Genomic DNA, 19,182 nt, shown 5'->3' with positions numbered 1-19,182 from the left:
AGGTGTTAAATATCTTTATGAAGTCAATCTTATTTACATGGATACAGCTTCACTTTACAGACAGTTTAATCAGGAGGCAACACGTGCTTTATTTCAGTAAATTAAGAAGGGCAAGACTATGGCATGTCCTTGTTTAACTGGTCGATTAGTGGGTGGGTTGATGGTACCTGCAAGTTACAACCAGTAACAGCTGGCTACAGTAACCATGAAAATAGTCACTGCAAGGGCTCGACTCCATCTGAAAAGAGTGAACCACTTCTCTTCTATTCTCACACATCAGTACAATAAGACAATGATTCTTACACCAATCATTTACACTATTTGTGTTGCCAACATAAAAAACAAACAAACAAACAACTTTTCCAGCTTGAGGCAGAGGGCTTGGTGGTAATGTAGCATAACAACTGAACACTGCAGCTGTAAAGGTTTTCCAAAGAGCTGGTGTGAGACTTGTACCAGTTCTGAAGCAACAGCATTTGTGTTGTAACTTTAGTTAACTTTGCGGGGAAGAGAAACCTGATGCAAAGCGCAGATTCCATCGCTGCTCTTTGTGCAGGAAATCAACAGGACTAGCAAACCCCAGATCTGTGATGAACCCATGGCAACTGTGCGTTGATACGTCTCTGCCGAAGGGAGAGGGCCCACTAAGAAATGTACAGGACAGCTAGAAGGGCACGGCAGAGTGTTGTGAAGACAGGGTCAAAAGTCACTGATGCACCAACTCTCCTAGGAGAAGATAAGCAGTAATAAGCTCACCATACGTATAACACTGAGAAGGGCACCCGCTGAAAGCAGTCATCTTGGACTCCATCAGCAAACTGCTCCACTCTGGGCTGGAAGGAGTTTTTATTTTAGATTTCCGCTGTTTTGGATTCTAATATCTCAATTTTAACTTTTACCAGTAGGACTAGAGAAATCCAAGTGAACTTCCGGCAGCAGTAGGAACTGTGGAGCAACCTCAAGAGATGTCTGTGCCATTACTGCAGAAACAGCATTTTCCCTTGTTACCATTTCCTAGGACAGCAGTTGCTCATGTCAGGATGGTCATTGGTGCCTCAGTGGTTTGTGGCCTCTCCAGCTGGGATTCTCATTATGCTGCTAATCAACATCCTTTGCTCTCCAGACCCCGCTGCCAGAAAGATTCATCCTCGACTGCAGAGATGATATGCAGCTCCCGGCTCTTAGTTTCCAGTAGAACGTTTCCCTGCAGTTGAAGTAAGGGAAATGTTCAAAACTTCCTGACTCAATCAGCCTAGAGTACATTGCTTTGCAAGGGCAGGAGTTAGAGAGCACCTCCCCACCTGACTCCACACTTTGTTTGCCACAGGGAACTGACAAGTTTGAAGCATCTCATTCAAGCCTGAAGTGACAGGAAGCTGAGCCCCTGGAATCTAAGACACCACAGCCTGCCATGGCTGAACAGATAATTTCAAGTCTGCAGTGCTCCCTCACAGCAGCTCAAAGCTGACTACAAGGCATCTGCATCCCAGCGTTACGATGCTGCTCTCGATGTGTGCGCCGTGGGCTCTGTTATGCTTTACAACAAAGAAATTCCTTCCTGGCAGTTGCTGGCACTGCAAACCCAAGGTAGGGCAAGCCTAGCCCGAGCGTACGAGTAGCAGAGCCTGCGCAGGCCCATCTGGGCCTCCCAGCAAACCCTTGCTTTGCCAGGCAGCATTCTAGGCTGCTCTGCAGTGGCAGCTTCACTAGCTAATAGGAGCAAGCTCACTGCTTTGAATCAGGTCGTCACTGAGTGGGCAAGTACTCCCAGGAAGCAGAGCTGCAGGGGTTAAGAGAGAAGTGCCAGCCAGCTCCTTGAAGATGTATCCAGTATTTCCCTTTCTGTAGCAGCAACAGCACGATTTAGTCTGTGGATTTTTGCACCAGGTAACACAGGACAGCTAGGGCTTTTCGTACTGGTGGCTGGAAGGCCTGAGGCTAAGAGAAAGAAGCAATGCCGTGCTTTTGCTTCTTCTACTGCCCAAGAAGGAATGCAAGTTCTGCTTAGTGTGAGGGGGAAAAAACAACAATAAAACACAAGAGGCTTCCTACCTCAGATGGGATATCAGGAGCTAAACATTTTCTTAAGTTTGGTAAAGAATCCCTCCTTGTTCTCCTCAGCCTCAGGCCTATCCTCGCCTGCTTCAGTGCTGGCCCTGCCACCTGGACACAAACAGCAAAGGGCTGCCATGAGATACACTCCTCAAACCACACCAGCTACATCTCCCACAAGCAGCCAACACCCTAGACAAAGGGACAGCGTTGCTTTAGACTGGGAATGAAGGCTGGTAAAGTTCAAAGTCAGCTGGTTTTGCCAGCATCCTTGTGCCTCTTGTGCCAATGAGCTGTCACCAAGCCACACTACTAGGGCCTCTTGGAATAACAGCGATGCAGAGCCAGGTCTCAGAAGTGGAAGAACATTAGCCCAGGTAAGACTATTCCCTCCCCCTCTTTCAAACCCTCCAGCTGGTCAAGGGAACTCTGGTTTTGCACAATAAAGGCAGAGACCCCAAGAACCTTCGAACACAAGCGTTTGAAATTTAGAGACTGCCACTAAAAGCAAACAATCATCAGCTTAACCATGGACAGCAATGACTATGGACAAAAAGACTACTGGTGGTCTCTGGCACAGCCTGTCTTGCCACTTCGCTGTCTGTATCAGGGCCCTTCAGAACAAAGGCATATGAAATCAGACTGGGAACTCAGCTCCCGCATCTCTCTCTCAATGCTTGGACAAACAGCATCAAGGCGTAAATTGAACTCTGAGGACAAATGCAACTCCCTCTTGTCAGACATTTAGCAGCTAGCTGTTCAAGCTGGTTTTTTTTTTTTTAGTAATCCAGGGCTTGGGCAGGCGAGAAAGTTACACCAGGATACACTACAGTGTGAATTTAAGCTATGTGTCCTAAACTGTGTCCTCACAGATTCCGGTAAAAAAGGTCTGTTTAGCTTACATAGCCATAGAAAATTTCAGGCTAGAATGAAAAAGGCCGTAAGTATTTCAGAATAGATGTTTGCCCAGATATGGAATTTTCAGCAAGCATCAACCAGCTAATTTTTCTATAGGGACAAACCCCAAGAAGTTTTGTTCTGTCCCTCTGAAAACTGGCTACAGCAAGAAAAGAGACCTTTTGCTTTTTATACACAAAACCATCAATAACAAAATTGTCAAACCCCCCAAGATTTTTTTTTTTTTTTTTTTTTCCCCACACAGAGAAAACACAAAGTCCAGTCCTCCCCATCCTCCCACACCCGACTCCCGAGTTCAGACTGATGCAATGGTGTGAAATACTGCAGCCTGTGGCAAAAAACACCTCTGCTCAGGGTATGTTCTGCTTCCCAGAACTAACTTCCCACACTCAACAACAACCTGTCTCTATACTGCAAACTACTAGTATTGTTTTTAAACCACCTCATTCAGTAATTGTGATAAAACCTGTCAATTTTATGTCTTAAAATCAAATCTATACTGCATTTCTCCCTTTTGGTACATAAGCATCTTTAAAAAGCTGTGGTGAAATATTTGTACTTAGAGATCTCTCCCCTTTCCCCTCAAGATTCCCCCTTAATACTTACCTACAATGGAAAGGACAATCCCATTAACTTCCGTATTATGAAAGCGCTATGGAACATAATGCTGGCAAACGTATGGCCATAGCTTTCCAATATGCTGAACTTTCCTGCATCTGCCTATATTCCTCAGGATTTGTAATGTGAAACAGAGAGGACTTGAGTTCTCAGACTCTCTTGTTGCTTAGCGGTATACAGTCTTAAGTCCCCTTATAGGTTTCTAACATAAAAATAAATCACAACCTGACTTTAAAAAGTTCCAATATGAGCAAATAAAAAGAAACATTCTCTAGTAGAGAAAGACAAAGCTCTTGCCTTAGGGTTCTATCATGTTTTATGTCTTTAGCTCTTATTCATGCCAGATACCTCACTAGTGAAACTTAGAAGTACACTAATTTTTTGCTGCAACAAAAATTTTAATCTGGAGCTGAAACAGCAGCTTTACAAAGCTTCCACTGACTTCAGACCCTCCACTGTGCTTGATGCTGTGTACTGACTGGAGCTAACATCCAGCACCAACTACTATTTCTGTCCAAGACTCTCCTATACGCACTGACTAGAGCTTAGAGTGATGCTGATGGCAGTGTATCCATTCCACTTTTAAGGAGTAATTTAGAACCCCAAACCCAGGAGCACCACGGGCATCTTCAATCCCAAATGGCCATTCTGGGTTGTCAAAGCTAGTGACAAATGACACAACACTCTGTGAAGGTTTTCAGAAAAGTTCCCTATTGAATCTCACTGCTGTTCTTCAGGATATTACTGGCAGATGACCATGCCATTCCTGCACTGAAAGCGACTGTTCCCTTGGGGGTCAGAATTAAGAAACATTCCCGCTGAGGTCAAGAGTGAGTGCTGAGAAAGCGAGTGCTGAGAATGGATTAGCTCACACAGAGAACTGAGCTGATGCATATTCCGTTTTTCCACCTCTGCTAAGACAAATTACTTCTGGCCCAGGGATAAAAGCAAGCAGCTGAAGTTATTCATTACCACGGCAAGATTCACCAGAACTTGTCAAAGCTCTGGAGTATCTTAAAGGTAATGGTACTCTGCTCTCCATTCATGCACAGATTTGCCCAGTAAATACTGGAGTAATGCTTCCTCCAAAGAGGCTATTTCCCTGCTTTATACTACAGCCTATTAATATCATACCAATAAAAATATCTCTTAAAATAACATAGTAGTTTGTGTTGACATTCTGTCTGAAGGTCAGCTTGGCTCGCCTTCCTCCCCTTGAATCCTCAGGAAACATTCTGCATTCCCACACCACTTCCATGAGAAAGGAGCACTAATTCACACTGCTTACCTGATGATGTATTTGTGACTCCATTCACTGTGCCTTCTACATCTGCCTCATCCTCAGCATAGCTCATCATTAAAGCTCTCTGGCGATCTGTCAGCCTTCTGCAGGTCAGTACATAGATTGTTGGTTACCACTATCTTTACGGAAAGATATTTTCTATAGGCTTCCCTAATCTGGCAGCACACAAAAGAGGCAGCTACCAGAAGTACAAGATTAATACTTCTGAAATACACTGAGAATCTCTACGGTGTTCTTAAAATGAGCACTCTATAAAGAATGAGCCCTAGTGGAAGAGGAATGATATGACCCATGCATTTCACCAAGTGCAGTAAAAAACCAAAGTCTTTCGAAGTGCTAAGAACTATGTAGAGCCACAGCAAAACACACATCTGGCAAAGAGAGCTCAGGAAACGAACACCCAAACTGAGTGCAGTAACACAAGCTATAAGGTTTCTTTAACCAGTGGTGCAGAGGTTCAACAAGCAGTCTGAAGAGCAAATCCAAATCATTTTAGTTCCTTTAAGTTGCAGGTATAAAAACACCGGAGTGTTATAGACCAGAACACTGATGCGTCATGTAGCTGGCATTCGCAAGATGCAAGGCAAATCTGCAAATACAGAACTACTTATGTAGCTCCAGGATTTAGTATTCCTACAGCTGGCTTCCCAAATTGTGCTTTTTTTAAAAAAATAAAAAATAAAATAAAATAAATAAAAGGAAGTTTACCTCACATGAAAATAAAAAGCAGTGTGAGAAATTAATGAACTGGCATCTGACCAAGATGAACAGATAAAGCAATGAGACATTTTCATAAAATTTCTCTAAACTTTTTTTGCAAGGAGTTTAAGATTTCACAGAAACTTGTATTACATCTACTTACTGAGGAACTTTTATCTTTATGTGAATGTAGTGGTCTCCATAGCCGTAACTGTTAACTTTGGGAATGCCTTTCCCACTCATTCGAATTTTCTGGTCTGGCTGAATACCAGGAGGTATCTATGAACACAGAGAGTCAAATTTATTATTCTACTTTAAGCATTTCTATAGTAATTATCTACTTCTATAGCAGACTTCAAAATAAGATGGGAAAATCTGGTATTTTCATGCATCTGGACACATTCAGGGGCTGTCAGTAATGACGAAAACCTTTTGAAGGAAAGGCCAAGGAACGTAGTACAATTCAGACAACCTTAGACAGGACTTCTCATCATTCTCCGAGACAAGATGTAAGAGAAAGGCTTTACCCTGTCCTCCCCAGTTACTAACTTACTGTGATCCTCTCCTTATCAGTAGAGGGGTAACATCCCAATACCAATGTTGCTGTGACAGACATTTAATGCCCCTGACCAAGCAAATAAAGACAGAAATACATAAATATATTTTGACCAAACTGGATAGTATTTATGAACATATGGAAATAGGCTGGTCTATCCAAGAGAATCTTACATATGAGACAATACTAACAAAATCATCCAAGCAGGTTTTCCCAGCACTCAGCAGCCTGCCATTCTTAGCAATGCTTTATTTGTCTAACAATCCACACAGTCCTTCCTTTCCCTGTTGCTATATGGTGACACAAAGGGAGATATGACCAAACAGGTCACAAGTTACCTGACACACAATACTGAAGTAGTGTGAAACTTGACACAAGCAGACTCAGAAAGTTTGCACCATCTTTCCAGCAAAGGAGGAGTTTTTCTTGTCCTACATTACATTATGCTACAGCTCTTCTACATAATAGAACTTACCGTGATATTGATTGTCTCGTATAAGCCTTGACACCTGGCTGTACCTCCCAGGACAGCCTGTGCTATTGATATAGGGAGGTCCGAATGGATATCCGCTCCATTTCTTCTGAACACAGAACTTCTCTGAACCTAAAAGGCAAGTAGTTCCAGAGAGTAGTGAGCACCAACAACATGAAGTTCTCACTGCAAACTGCTTTCAAAGTTCTCAGAAAACATACCAGAATGCTGTAGTCAGACCCTTTACTGTCCACAGACTGCATGGTTAAAAAGTCTCAGTTAATGTTTAGGCATTTAGAAGAAAACAGATATGGACATAACCTTAATTAGCTAGAGGCTTAGGAGGATGTCTGCTTCCTGTCTCAGCAACTTCTTCCCCTAACCCAGTTTAATTTACAGTGTCAGTACAATTCTCTGGAAGACAGAGAAGGTACTGTCTTGCCCAATGCCTTGAACAGGGGAAAGCCAGAAAAGACAAGTAAGCACCTTGGCAGCAGCATCACAAACTGGAAAAGAACTAGATTCTCCTTCACCACAGCAAAGGTGCTGAAAAAAAGTTTTCTCCTTGACACATATGACAGGATATGTGCTGGAGCAGAGGGCCGCAGCTACAAAGAATTTGCAAATCAGCACTTAATGTGTGTTTGCAAAAGGACATTTTACCAGTCAGCTCTTAAGCACATTCCTGCAGCTCTGCTCAGTACTCACATCAATGCAAGCAGACAGCTCCCCAAGTCTCCAAATCAAAGACGGAAGGCATCGCGCACCCTTTCTGTATTTTGATGCACAGTACCCTAAAGCCCTCATCCTGGAGCACACGGTCTAATTCTTCATGAACAGACTTAACATTCCACCACTTGTTACAACGCATATCTGCTATCTCAGAAAGTTCATGTAGATCATATTACTTCAGCTGTTTGAAAGGATCGTTTGCTTTTTCCCCTCCTGTACCCCACTCGGTCAGACTTTCTAGGCAGTTGTGACGGTAACAAGCAACCAACCTAAATAATAAAAGCAGCTTACAACATATAATGATACATACCCTGAACGTAATGAAAATTTCTTTCTTTCCCACAGGCATTCGAACTGTCTGCCCATCCTCAACACCTGCAGTTAGAAAAAAAAAACAGGGAATGTTATCCTATTTTACCTGGTATTATACTCCATGTATTACTTAAATACCTACAGCTTTTCTGTTCAGACCTCTTGCCATCCCTAAAAGCCTGCCACCACAGCAGCACCCGCACCTCCAGGAGCACAAGCCACGAGACCTACCAGTAGGAAGCACAGTAACACTCTCCACAGGAGCCCAGGAGCTGCGGCCAAAGGAAGGAGGTGTCAGCACACATTTATAGCTCAGATCTGATCACTACGGTGCCAGCCATTTGAACAACCCTACACGAGCTCATTACTTCCCCAAATAATTCAGCAGAGATTTAAGGAACACTGGATGGCCTCCACAAGCTACAGGAAAATTACCTGTTGCTCACCCAGGATGGTCTTGAAGAAGCAAATTTTTAGCCTCACTACCCATATTATCATCTTTACTGAGAAAGGCAACCAACACACTCTCTGTGAGCCAAACTAAGGCTTTCAGGATCCCCCCTCCAACTTTCCTTAAAGATCAATGAAAGAGTCAAGTCAACAAGACTTTGAGAGTTCCACTCTCCAACACCTGCCTAGGAAAATTCATGTAAAATCCAAAATCTCTTCTCAAGAAGGCCAAATATTTTTGTCTACCAGATATGAACCCCTCACCAGAGATGTGCACCTCTAGCACATCTTTTTACTAATCCATTCAATTACTAAGCTATCAATTCTCGTTGTTCTTAAGATAACTTCTCTGCAACAAAGCTTCTTCATGTTGCTCTGACATTTGTCAGGAAGTAGCCATGCTCTAAGCAAGAGAGCTTAGGAAAAAAAAAAAAGGCTATAGCCACTTTAACAGATAGCAGCGCACAAACACAACACTAACCAGCTGGCACAGGAACCATCACTGTCTTCTTCTGCTTGGTTTGTCCTGTTCCTCGACATACAACACACGGCGTTGTTATGATGGAACCACGGCCACCACATCGTCTGCACGTAGATCGCATTACAAAAGGGCCTGTATTTATCGTTTCCTAGTGAAGAAAACCCAAATTGTATAAACAATTGGTATCAGGCAGCTATCTGTGTCTTTGTTTCCACAACACCCTGGTAGTGGCCCAGCACATGCAAGTCCTTCTAACTGCGCATACATTATGACAGGGTTCAAGGGTAATGATATCCTTTAGTAAGGGCTGGAGCAGTAAACTGGCTCAGAAATACTACGAGGATGTTGCTTATAAGAGGCTGGAACAGATGCTATCACAGAATGGTTGAGGTTGGAAGGGGCCTCTGGAGATCACCTAGTCCAATGCCCCTGCTCAAGCAGGGTCACCTAGAGCATGTTACAGGGCTGTGTCCAGGCGGGTTTTGAATATCTCCAGGGAAGGAGACTTCACAACCTCCCTGGGCAACCTGTTCCAGTGATCTGTCACCCTTACACCCTCACCCTCTCACACTACATCTGCCTACTATTTCTATCACATCTGCAGGCATTAGACAGTGCCAGTCCCTCTAACCTGAATGCAATCTCTAACACTCATAGGTTACCCATTTTATCATGAACTTCACGCTTCGCTAAAAATATATTGTCAGCAACTGTCTCCTCTAACAGAGAAGGAAGCTTAGAAAGTTTATTTCACTCATGTAGCTTAAATAGAGAGCCTTGACTTAGAACTCAGCTGTTCAGAGGATGACACTTTCAGAATCTAACACCAGTCCAAGAGCAATGATGATCACGCCATATTGTACAAGTATTGTACATCAATCTACCCTTCAAGCTATCATCTTTATTTGTCCAGAACATATCTTCAAAATAATGAAAATATTCCTAGTACATATTAATATCAAATCTTCATCTGTCAACCTGGTTTCACCCAAGATAAGCTGATGATTATAGAAGAAGTTTTTCAATATGGAAAGCACTAATTTGTCCCAACAACAACAAACACAGCAGAACTTGTATCTTAAGAAGCACTTACCATGCCAGTACCATTGCAGTAGTGGCAGCGCTGCGCTTTGGTACCAGGTTCATGCCCTCTACCACCACATCGCTGACAGGAGTCATTGATGTTCACCACAATCTCCTTGTTAACACCCTTTGCAGCTTGAGTGAATGTCAATTCCATAATATACTGTATAGGAAACATGAACATTCATCTACAACTGATATGTGATAGGATCTTAAGTAGACTTAAGGTCAAATATCAATGTTAAAAATACATCCAGGTAATGGAGTGGAGGAGAAATAGATGGATATACACATGTTCTGTCTCATTTTAGGAAGCAATAATTTGTCTCACTTAACTAAAAAGGGGGTAAAAAAAGGAGAGCAAACATCACAGGAAAGATGGTTATACCAGTCTGATGAGCAATTGCGCAACAGAAATGACTTTTAAAAGTAGAAACGAAGAAAAAAAGACAGTAAAAATCAAAATCACACGTTTTTCTGCTCTTAAGGAAAAAATCTACTTCTGTAGGCCTTATTTAACGGTAAAACAGCAACAGTAAATGCGAAGTCTTTCAATGCCAGTGAAAGCACATGGTCTTCCTCAATAAACTCTTTACTTGGCAAGGAGAGTAATCAGCAAAGATTTTTTACTAGTTCTTCGGTACCTTCCCAGGAGACAGAATATTCTGCTTATAATAAGCCCAAAAGTCCTGAGTATCAGACATATTTCTGAAGACAGTGCACAGATCAATAGCATAAATATCTAAGAGTGCATTTAGCTGCAGTACAAAGGAAAAACAAAACCTCTTTCTCACACTTAGGCTTCATCACTTAACTTTTTAAGCCAATTAAGCAGTCAAATCAAAAGCTGGAAGGCTGTTTTTACAGTTAAGAGTTATTCTGTGGCTTTCGACATTAAAATAGAAGTACGAAACAGACAAACGTACATCAGCTTACAATGATGGTAACAGCCTGGCAGTATTAACTCGTGTCAGAACACACCAGATAAAGCAGCTGAAGTCCAGAAAGTATATTCTATCTGGAGGCCTACAGCTTACTAAAGGGATGTGACTCTTGGTATGGGAGGCCAATCAGCACCCATACGATGGGACACATTTCTACATCGACATACCAAGAAGCAAAGTCTTTGCTTAAGCCTATACCAAGAGCAGCCAGTGGCAGACTAGTGTTCCACATAATTCTATGTTTTTCATCTCATATACTTAGAAAATAAACGTGTTTCATCCATACCTCCTGCGGCTGGTCAAAGACACTCTGAAAATCTCCAAAAGAAGATCCTGAAAACTCTCCAAAGATTTTTCTGAAAAGCTCTTCTGGATCAATTGATGGCCCACTGCTCCAATACTGGCGTCCAGTACCTGCTGCACCAGGATCAAAACTAGCTGTACCGTAAGCATCATACTGTTTCCGCTTCACTTCATCACTTAATACCTAAAAGAATTATACCATCAGGACACTGTACAGATCTGGACAAACAAAGCTAGTCCTGGGTTGCATCTCTCAGGAGAATTCAAGGCTATCTGCATTACCAACCCAAGTTACAGAATCATAGAATCGGTAAGGTTGGAAGGGATCTCTGGAGACCATCTAGTCCAATCCCCCTGCTCAAGCGGGGTCAGCTAAAGCTTCTAAGACAGAGCTGCACCAGGTGGACTTTGAGGTCTATTCTCCAAGCTTCTTCATGACATTACGGAGGTTGGCCCAGCTGTCACGATCAACTGAATTATCAGAAAGCCTCACCTCCCATTACATCTCTTATATGTCATTGGGAAAGTCACAAGATTTTGCTAATTCATAGTAAGAATAGCTTATATACATTAGATCACATATATTGCACGAAAGCTAGCAATAATTCTGAAAATCTACGAAGAGTCAAAACCAGCACAAAAGGATTTCTGAATAAGCTGAAGAGTAGGAAGAAATGGGGGCTGGGGCAGGATGGGGAAGCAAAGTGGAACATACCTTTTTTCTCAAAAATCTAGTAACTACTGACAGGGTTTTTTTGTTTATTTAAGCAGACTAGTAATTCCACTGCTGAAATCAGCTTTCCCATATATGCCAGGCATTCACTTCTGAGAAGGACCACAAATTCAAAAAGGTCAAAACATGTTTAACGAAATCAGATATTTGGGTTAGATAATAATTTTCTGGAGCTAATAAAGACATCATTAGGGCAGAGGCACCGCTCAAGGCTGGAATACAACAGATGAAACAGTAGTCAGTTTTACAGAAATTCACACCAGGAGAAGAAATATTTTCCCCCTCTACTCCAAACATTGCTCCAGTCCTTCCTCCTTTTTACAACGATAAAACCCACATATTACCTCATAGGCCTCTGCCAGCTGAGAGAACTTCTCTTTAGCTTTGGGGTCATCCTTATTTGTATCAGGATGGTATTTCTTTGCCAGCTAAACAACAAGAAATTAAATATTACACACAGAGAGAAATAATTTGCTTTAGCATATCTCACATGCCAGGAAACACACGTAAGATAGAGCCTAGTAGTCATTGTCTATATTTTAGGGAACTAAAAGCATTCACTGTCTGTATCATCCCACAGCAAGGAACCAAAAAGCTGTCCCTAGTAGACTGCTAGGTGATTCCAAGTAATTCCAAGACTTGCTGTAAAGAGGCCTGCAAGATGACAACACAAGCATATACACAGGAAGAACACCCTTTCAACGAGATCCCCAAATCTAGACAGGGGTTTAGCTTTCCTACTGCTGCCTCAGAGTTTGCCTCCAATGGGTCCAAACAGAGGAAACAGGCATTTTTTCCAACAAACTTAAAGGAATAGTAATAGCAAAAGATCCCTTAGAGGAAACCAAAAAGTGTTTCCCAGGATTTAAGCTCTTAAAGGCTTTCAGGACTTTCCAACACCGAAGCCGCTGTGGGTAGCTATGACTAGCCTCCTTGGCCACGGGCCCTCTCTGCAGGGCCTCCCTCCACGCGCCCAAGGCCCCGCGGGGCCGGGCCGGGCGGGGGCAGCAGGCCCCTCGCGGGGCCGCCCGCCCGCCGGGGGGAGCGCAGGGCCGGCCGGCCGGCCGCAGGGACGTGCCTGGTAGTAGGCCTTCTTGATCTCCTTCTGGGTGGCGGTGCGGGGCACCCCCAGCACCTCGTAGTAGTCCTCCCTGGCGCGGGCTGCGGCGCTGGTGTGGAAGGAGGCGGCGGGCGCTGCGGGGAGGCGCCTAGTCCCTAGGAGAGAGGAGGTCAGAGGGGGCGGCGTGAGGAGCGGGACGGGAGGCTGCGGCGGCGCCGCGGGGCTCCGGGGCCGCCAGGGAGCCGGGGCGAGGAGCGGGCCGCGAACCGGGCACGACCCGGGGCCGGGCCGGGGCTCCGCGCTCCCTCCCCCCCCCCAGTAAGGCCGCGCCCCCCCCGGGCCGCGCTCACCCGCGGCGCCGAGGCCGGCGCGCAGCGGCAGCAGGCGGCGGGCGGCGCGGGCCGAGGCGGCGGCGGGCGGCGCGACGCTGAGCCCCCGGGCGAGCCACACGAGCAGCAGCCGCCCGTCGCCGGGCCGCCGGCCCCGAGCCGCGGCGGCGGCGGCGGCCGCGCCGAACCAGCGTGACGAGCTCCCGGCCGCCATCTTGGCCCCCGGCGGCGCCCTGCGCCTGCGCCGCCGGTCACGCGCGGGGCGGGGCGGGGCGGAGCACTGCGCGTGCGCGCGGCGCGGCGGCGCCGGGCGGCCGTTGTTGCGCACGCGCAGTAGGGGCCGGCGCGGCCGCCGCCGTCATGGCGGGCTGGAGGCTGTGGGGGGAGGCGACGCCGGCTTGGCGCGGGGCCGGCGCGGCGTGTGCAGGGTGGGAGGCTGCCTCCCTCCCCCCGAGCCCGCTCTGCGTCCTGCAGCAGCGCTTGTCACGCACCGGGGCCCTCGGTGTGTCATGTCTCCACCTCACCTCACTGGCTCGCCACAGCCTTGGTCTCCCATGAAGCCAAAGGCGCTCGTGTGCGAGATGCTGCATGAAGAGCAGGCGTTGCTCGCAGCATCACCTTTCCTTCGGCTCACAAGCATCTAGGTTTCCTCCGCATGCTTTTCTCTGCAGTAAAAGCAGCTCTGTGCACAGCAGGAAATAAGGGGAGCACTTTCCTTCTCCCACTTTTCCCAAGAGCATGCAGAGTGCTTTGGAGGATGGGCTCGGTGAGGGGGCAGAGCACTGGGACCGAGAGAGGCCGCAGACTGGGAGCAGTAAGTGGGACTAGACCCAAGTGGGGAGGTCCCCAGTGCTGAAGCGAAGTGCAATGAAGTGAGCTGAGCCAGGGCTGTTGGTATTTTAACTCCTGGGGAGCCTCCTGGCAGAGCCCCAGCATGGTGACCACAGAGGGGAGGCACCAGAGGAGCCACTGTGCTCCGAGTGAGAAGAGCCCCACCAGGCAAGGGACAGCATGAGCTACTGGGCAGAAGAGACCAGCCAGAGGGAGAGAGAGGCAGATGGGCTGCTCGTCAGGAAGAGTTGTCCCCACGGAGGACAGTCTGAGGGGCTCAGAACTGACCAAAGCGGACTTGCATGGTAGCTAAGCCAGGCTGGCGTTGGGAAACAGCTGGAAGGGGGATTTGGCTTAGTGCTCCCAGGACTGGACACGCTCGGGGTCCGCTGCTCCACCCCAGGCACGTTCTGAAGGGCTATGACTGTTTTACAGCCTCAGTAGATAAAACGTCATCAAAGAACAGAACTGAAGGCTCTTCTGAGCCTAAAATTAACATACCACCTGTTTTGGGGAGGGAGCATGTCTCTAGAGCCAGCAGATAATTCATGCCAAGTGCATTGAGCTCCTGCCTTCATTACTGGTGCGGGCGCCTTTAAATACTCCTCAGCAGAGAGGTTCGGCTCTGCGGTGCGTGGGAGGATGTGGAAGCAAGGCTGAGCTGCACGCGGGGAGGGGGTTGTGTCAGATCCTGTCTTCCGTTGCTGCGTGTGCGCTGGTGTCACAGCGCTGCCTGGCTCTGCACCGTGGAAAGCTGTGCTGCGAGAGCCCGGGCTGTAGGGCCCCATGCCATGGAAATGGGTTTGGGGCTTCAGTCGAGGATGAAGCCACAGTCTACTCCACTACATGCAATCCCCTGCAGCCCGAGCGCTCACAACCCTCCAGTCTCCCTGGGGTTGTCAGGGGAGGGAGTATCAGTGTACAAAGAGAAAAGGAGGAAGAAAGCCCCAAATAGTAAATGAAGTGAGGAAACAGGCACGGTCTCTGGCCCTCCGTGCGTACGCTCGCACGGTGAGCGGGCGAGGATCCAGCTCTTCTTCCTTGGAAGCTGTCTGTAAACAAAGGTTTCTGTTCACTGCTGTCTGGAAGTCCGGGGAGGAGACAAGCACACTGGGCCAATGAAACAGAAAATCTCCTGCGATTTCCCCCATCTTATCTGCCTGGAGGGTGGAAGAACAGCTGCCATCGCCTCCAGCGAGACATTTGGGCAGCAGAGGGTCATTCTAGCCCTCAGGATCATTTGGGTAGGCAGCTGCTGATCCAGCAAGCCTTCAAGCCATTAAAATTGTCAGATGCTTCACCATGTCCTTATGTGAATTAAATACAAGTGAGGTAAGACCTGGTCATGCTGGAGACCTGTGATCTATGAGCCTTCCCAGGGGATGAGGATGAGAATTATATGGAGACATCTCCAGAGTGATGGGAGTCCATGGAATCTGAATCCACTGGAGCTGAGGAAGGGGGTCTGTACCCCTGCCCAATTTCTCCTGAGATGGACACCCTGAGGACTCACCTGCACCCAGCTCAGATGCCTGCAGGTCAGCTCCAATAGCTAGAGGGTTTGAGCTGCTGTCTGATACATCCCAGTGCTCCCAGCATGGTGGCTGTCTGCGAAGAGGAGCCAGGAGGAGAAGGGCTCCCCCAGGCCCATAGCCTGGGGAGCCGTCTGCCTTGCAGGACACCCCCCCATGTGAGGGCATGGGGCTCAGGTCTCTGCCCAGTGATGGCCATTTGTTGGGTGCCCAAGGCGTCCCTTATCCCAGCAGGACATGTTCTTTAGCCTGGTGACAGCCCCAGCTGGCTTGGCTTTGGCCAAGGACACTCAGTGGCCACGCCGGCCACATGGTGGCCCAGGGGCACCATCCCCAGCCAGCTGCTGGCCCGGGAACCCCGTGGCCCAGGCAGGGCCACGCAGGGTGCTGCGGGAAGCCGGTGGCACCCCACAACAGTGTGCTGCCGTGGGGCCCGAGGGGCCCGGCCCCTCCCGGCGCCCCCGGGCCGCCCCGGGGACAGGGCGCGGTCTTGGGGGCGGGGCTAGCCGCCGGGGGCGGGGAGAGGGGCGTGTCCAGCGTGGAGGGGCGGGGCTAAGAGCCCGGGGCGCGGCGCGAAGTGGTGCTGCAAGGAGGGGAGTGGGTGTGCCAGGGGGCGGGGCTAAGGCGGCGGGGGCGGGGCCAAGGCTGCGGGCGGGGCCCGCGGGCGGCCCCGGAGCGGCGCGGCGCTGCTCGGCTCGGCACGGCACGGCGCGGCGCGGCGGTCCCGGGGCACCATGAACCGCTTCAGGGCGTCCAAGTTCCGGCACACGGTGGCCAGGCTGCCCCGCAGGGAGGTGAGCGCGGCGGCGGGCGGCGGGTGCGGGGCTGGCCCGGCCCGGCTGGGGCGCAGGGGTGCGGGGCCGGGGCTCCCGGCAGGCCGGGCAAACCCCACCGCCCCTGGGGTCGAGGAGCCCGGCAGGGCGCTGCACCGGGGCACCCGGCCGCGCCTCCTCTTGCCCGACGAGCCGCCCACGCCAGGTGCCCGCCGGCGGCGTCGCCACGGCCGCCCCTCCTTGGCGCCCCGCCGTCCCGCTGCAGCCAGCCCCCTGGGTGCCCGGCGCGGTGGGGCAACCTCGGCCCTCCGAGGGAACGCGCAGCCCACGGGGCCTTTCGACGCGTCCTTCCCGCACGTGCCGCCAGCCCACACCGCTCGCCCATGGCGGCCGAGCCCACTCGCGGCAGGGACGCGGCTGCTTTCACTCCCGCAGCGGGGTCTTGGCTGTCGGAGGCGCTTCGGGTGGTCGGCGTGGGTCGACACAGCCCTGCGGGACTGTCACGTTGCCCTTGGGTACGCCACACCTGGGCACGAGGATCGTGGCGCTACTGCCCTTCCTGTGTGCGTTGTCCGGCCGGCACGAGCCGACCGCGGCCTCGGCTCGCCTGGGACTCATGAAACCCTGCAGGCGTTAAACGTTGAGCTTGTGCAAACGCTACCGCGCTTCCGCACCGCAAAGAGGAAGCGCCGCGCCGGGGCCCTGCAGCCGGGGCCGAGATCCTTTGCGGCCCTGCGTGCAAGCGCGCGGAGCTCAGCATGGCTGCCCTGCAAGCGCGCGTGCTCCGAAGCCGGGGCGCGCTGGTACACCGCGGCACACCTGCCACGCGAGCCCCGAGACATCGGCTCTGCGGAGTTATCCCGGCGAGCCTCCTGCTGCTCCGTCCCGGCTCACGGAGCCGAGTTCGGTGCTGACCCTGACCTGAGCTCTCCCCCGGCTCAGCCGCTTGCTGCCGATTCGGCAAGGGAGGGGAGCGATACTCGGTCGGGCGCAGCATGCGCCGGGTAACAGGGGCGAACCGTGCAAGCGCCTCGAGGCGGCGGCGCGGCGGTGCGTAGTCCTTCCCGGTGATGCCCCCAGCCCCTTCCCTGCCCTGGGCATGCCGGTAGCCATGACCGAGGCTGCCTCTGCTCTGACGCGCTCCTGCAAACCGGGGCTGGGCCTGCGGGACAGCAAGAACTGGGACAGGCGGGAGCTGGGAAGCGAGGAAGGAGCCGGCAAGAGGAGCGGGCGCTGGAGGCGGATGGGGGAGGCAGATCCTGCCAGCGCAGCCCCGGGTACCGCGGATGGCAGGATGGCTCGCGGCCCGCGGGAGAGCAGCTTCGGTGGGAGCGAGGCACCGTGGCCCTGACGGGGCAGGCGAGCGACTGGCACGATGCGGGGCAGGGGATGCCATGGGGGACAGACTCACGTGGGGAAGGGGCAGCAGGCGTTGGACTGCCTGGCACAGGCCGGTCTGGTTAGCGGTCGTGCTGGGGCGGCACTGACTCCCCCTGAGATAGGTAGCCCCTTCCCTGGGGCAACTTTGCTCCTTCCCCAAGGGGCTACTCTTGCAAGAAAGTCTTATGACAGCCCTGAAGCCACCAAAAGTCCCCTCCTCCTCCAGATTAGATACGAGGGTGAGGAGATCCCCGGTTCTGCTGACCAAAGAGAAATTCCTGCAATCCTTCTGGGAGCGCAGAGGGAAGGAAAGGAGACGGACATGGGTCTGCGGGCTGGGAGCACCCTCCTCCGCACAGAGCTGGCTGCTGGTGGCGCTTGGGGCCCTCCCTGAGGGAGAGGAACAGCCCTGGATTTTGGGGGGGGGGGGTCGGTTCTGCTCAATGGATCCACCACCGCAAAGGCTGATGTGACAAGGACAAGGGAAGAAGTGCTGCAGGAAAAGCCAGGCGCGCTGGTCCCAACCCGGCTGGGTGCCCAGCACCCTTCTGCGCGTGGGGCTCCCGGGGCAGGGCATGTCCCCAGCTCGGACGGCTGGTGCAGTTGTGGGCGATGCTGGTGGCCGCCAGCGGGCGCAGGGGTGTGGTGGCACCCGGGAAGGGCCCTGGTGCCTTTGCTCCGGGGTTGGACTTAGCCCCGGGAGCGCCGGAGAGCTCCAGGCCCTGCAGGCTGGGGTGGACGTCAGGCGGACGTGGGGCTCGTCAGTGCCTCGCACATGCCGTGGTTGCCCACGGAGGTGGTCGGAAGCCAGCTGCAGAGTGGGACTTTGCTTCTGGAGCATCCTAATGAAGTTCCCCGGCTCCGCGTCGGTGCGGGCTGTGCTTCCAGAGGCGCTCGCGTGTTGTGCCGGTGCCTCCTTCAGGCCCAGCCTGACCCCGTGGCTGGCGTTTCACGGCCCAGGAGCCTTTGTCACCCCCCCTATAAAACTGGCACGGGTTTGATGCAAAGTCACCCGAACTCTTGGCACCGCAGGAGAGCTCAAGGCAAGGCGGCTGCGCGGCCAGAGGCAGCGCTGGGAGGGTGGCTGTTCTCAGCTTTCGCGGTCTCCCTTGTCGTTCTCATTGAGCTGGAGCCTGCAGCAACCAACGGCAAAGCCGCCCCTGAGCCCCCAGCCCCGGGAAGAGGGTGTCCAGCTCCTTCATGACTGCCTTCAGCACGGCTCCGTTGGTGTCAGCCAGCTCTAGGTAGCACCAGGTCCTTGGCGAGGGAGCTCTGTTGGGACTGAGTGTGTTTACAGACCTGCATCGACACTTTTTCTTCTCCATTTCTGACCAAAGTGTCCTGCCCCTCCAAAGCAGAGACCTCTCTTGACATGGACTTTCTTCCCCTTGATCCTAGGCCTGGATTGGGGATGTCCGAGCTGGCTCTGTTGCATCCTGTGGGAACCACGTGAAGGCCAGCTGCCGCTGGATAGCGTTCAACGCCGACTCAGCGGGTAAGGCACGAGGGAGTGGCCGCAGAGCGCGCAGTGCGAAGTCCTGTGCGTGCAGCCCACGGGGTACGTTTGTCCCTGAAGCTGGCACCGCAGTTCCCCGAGGGCCAGGGCGCAGGGGAGCCGCAC

The 19,182-nt window shown here is 51.0% G+C and overlaps 2 protein-coding genes across 3 annotated transcripts in view; one reads left to right on the top strand and one right to left on the bottom strand.

Annotated features, from left to right (window-relative positions):
• Window positions 1-13,685, bottom strand: DNAJA3 (DnaJ heat shock protein family (Hsp40) member A3). Its single transcript, XM_062588591.1, has 13 exons — window positions 13,570-13,685; window positions 13,067-13,284; window positions 12,735-12,871; window positions 12,001-12,084; window positions 10,907-11,107; window positions 9,687-9,839; window positions 8,594-8,741; window positions 7,661-7,725; window positions 6,622-6,750; window positions 5,754-5,869; window positions 4,877-4,974; window positions 2,053-2,163; window positions 1-1,204 (listed from the first exon to the last, which is right to left on the bottom strand). The coding sequence occupies exons 1-12, from the start codon at window positions 13,683-13,685 to the stop codon at window positions 2,066-2,068; spliced, it is 1,563 nt and encodes a 520-aa protein (XP_062444575.1). The 3' UTR covers window positions 1-1,204; window positions 2,053-2,065.
• A 2,395-nt stretch (window positions 13,686-16,080) lies between these two features.
• The window catches only part of CORO7 (coronin 7), a 37,729-nt gene continuing 34,627 nt past the window's right edge, over window positions 16,081-19,182 (top strand). For both annotated transcript variants that reach the window (XR_009959938.1, XM_062587821.1), the window contains exons 1-2: window positions 16,081-16,202; window positions 18,960-19,056. Coding sequence is in view for 1 of the 2 variants with exons in the window: in XM_062587821.1 (XP_062443805.1) it covers window positions 16,143-16,202; window positions 18,960-19,056 (157 nt within the window). In the remaining variant the exon portion in view is untranslated. The remainder of the gene's footprint in view (window positions 16,203-18,959; window positions 19,057-19,182) is intronic.

The sequence above is a fragment of the Rhea pennata genome, chromosome 15 (genome assembly GCF_028389875.1).
Source record: "Rhea pennata isolate bPtePen1 chromosome 15, bPtePen1.pri, whole genome shotgun sequence".
Lineage (NCBI taxonomy): Eukaryota > Metazoa > Chordata > Aves > Rheiformes > Rheidae > Rhea > Rhea pennata.
This window is presented reverse-complemented; position numbering and strand designations above follow the sequence as displayed.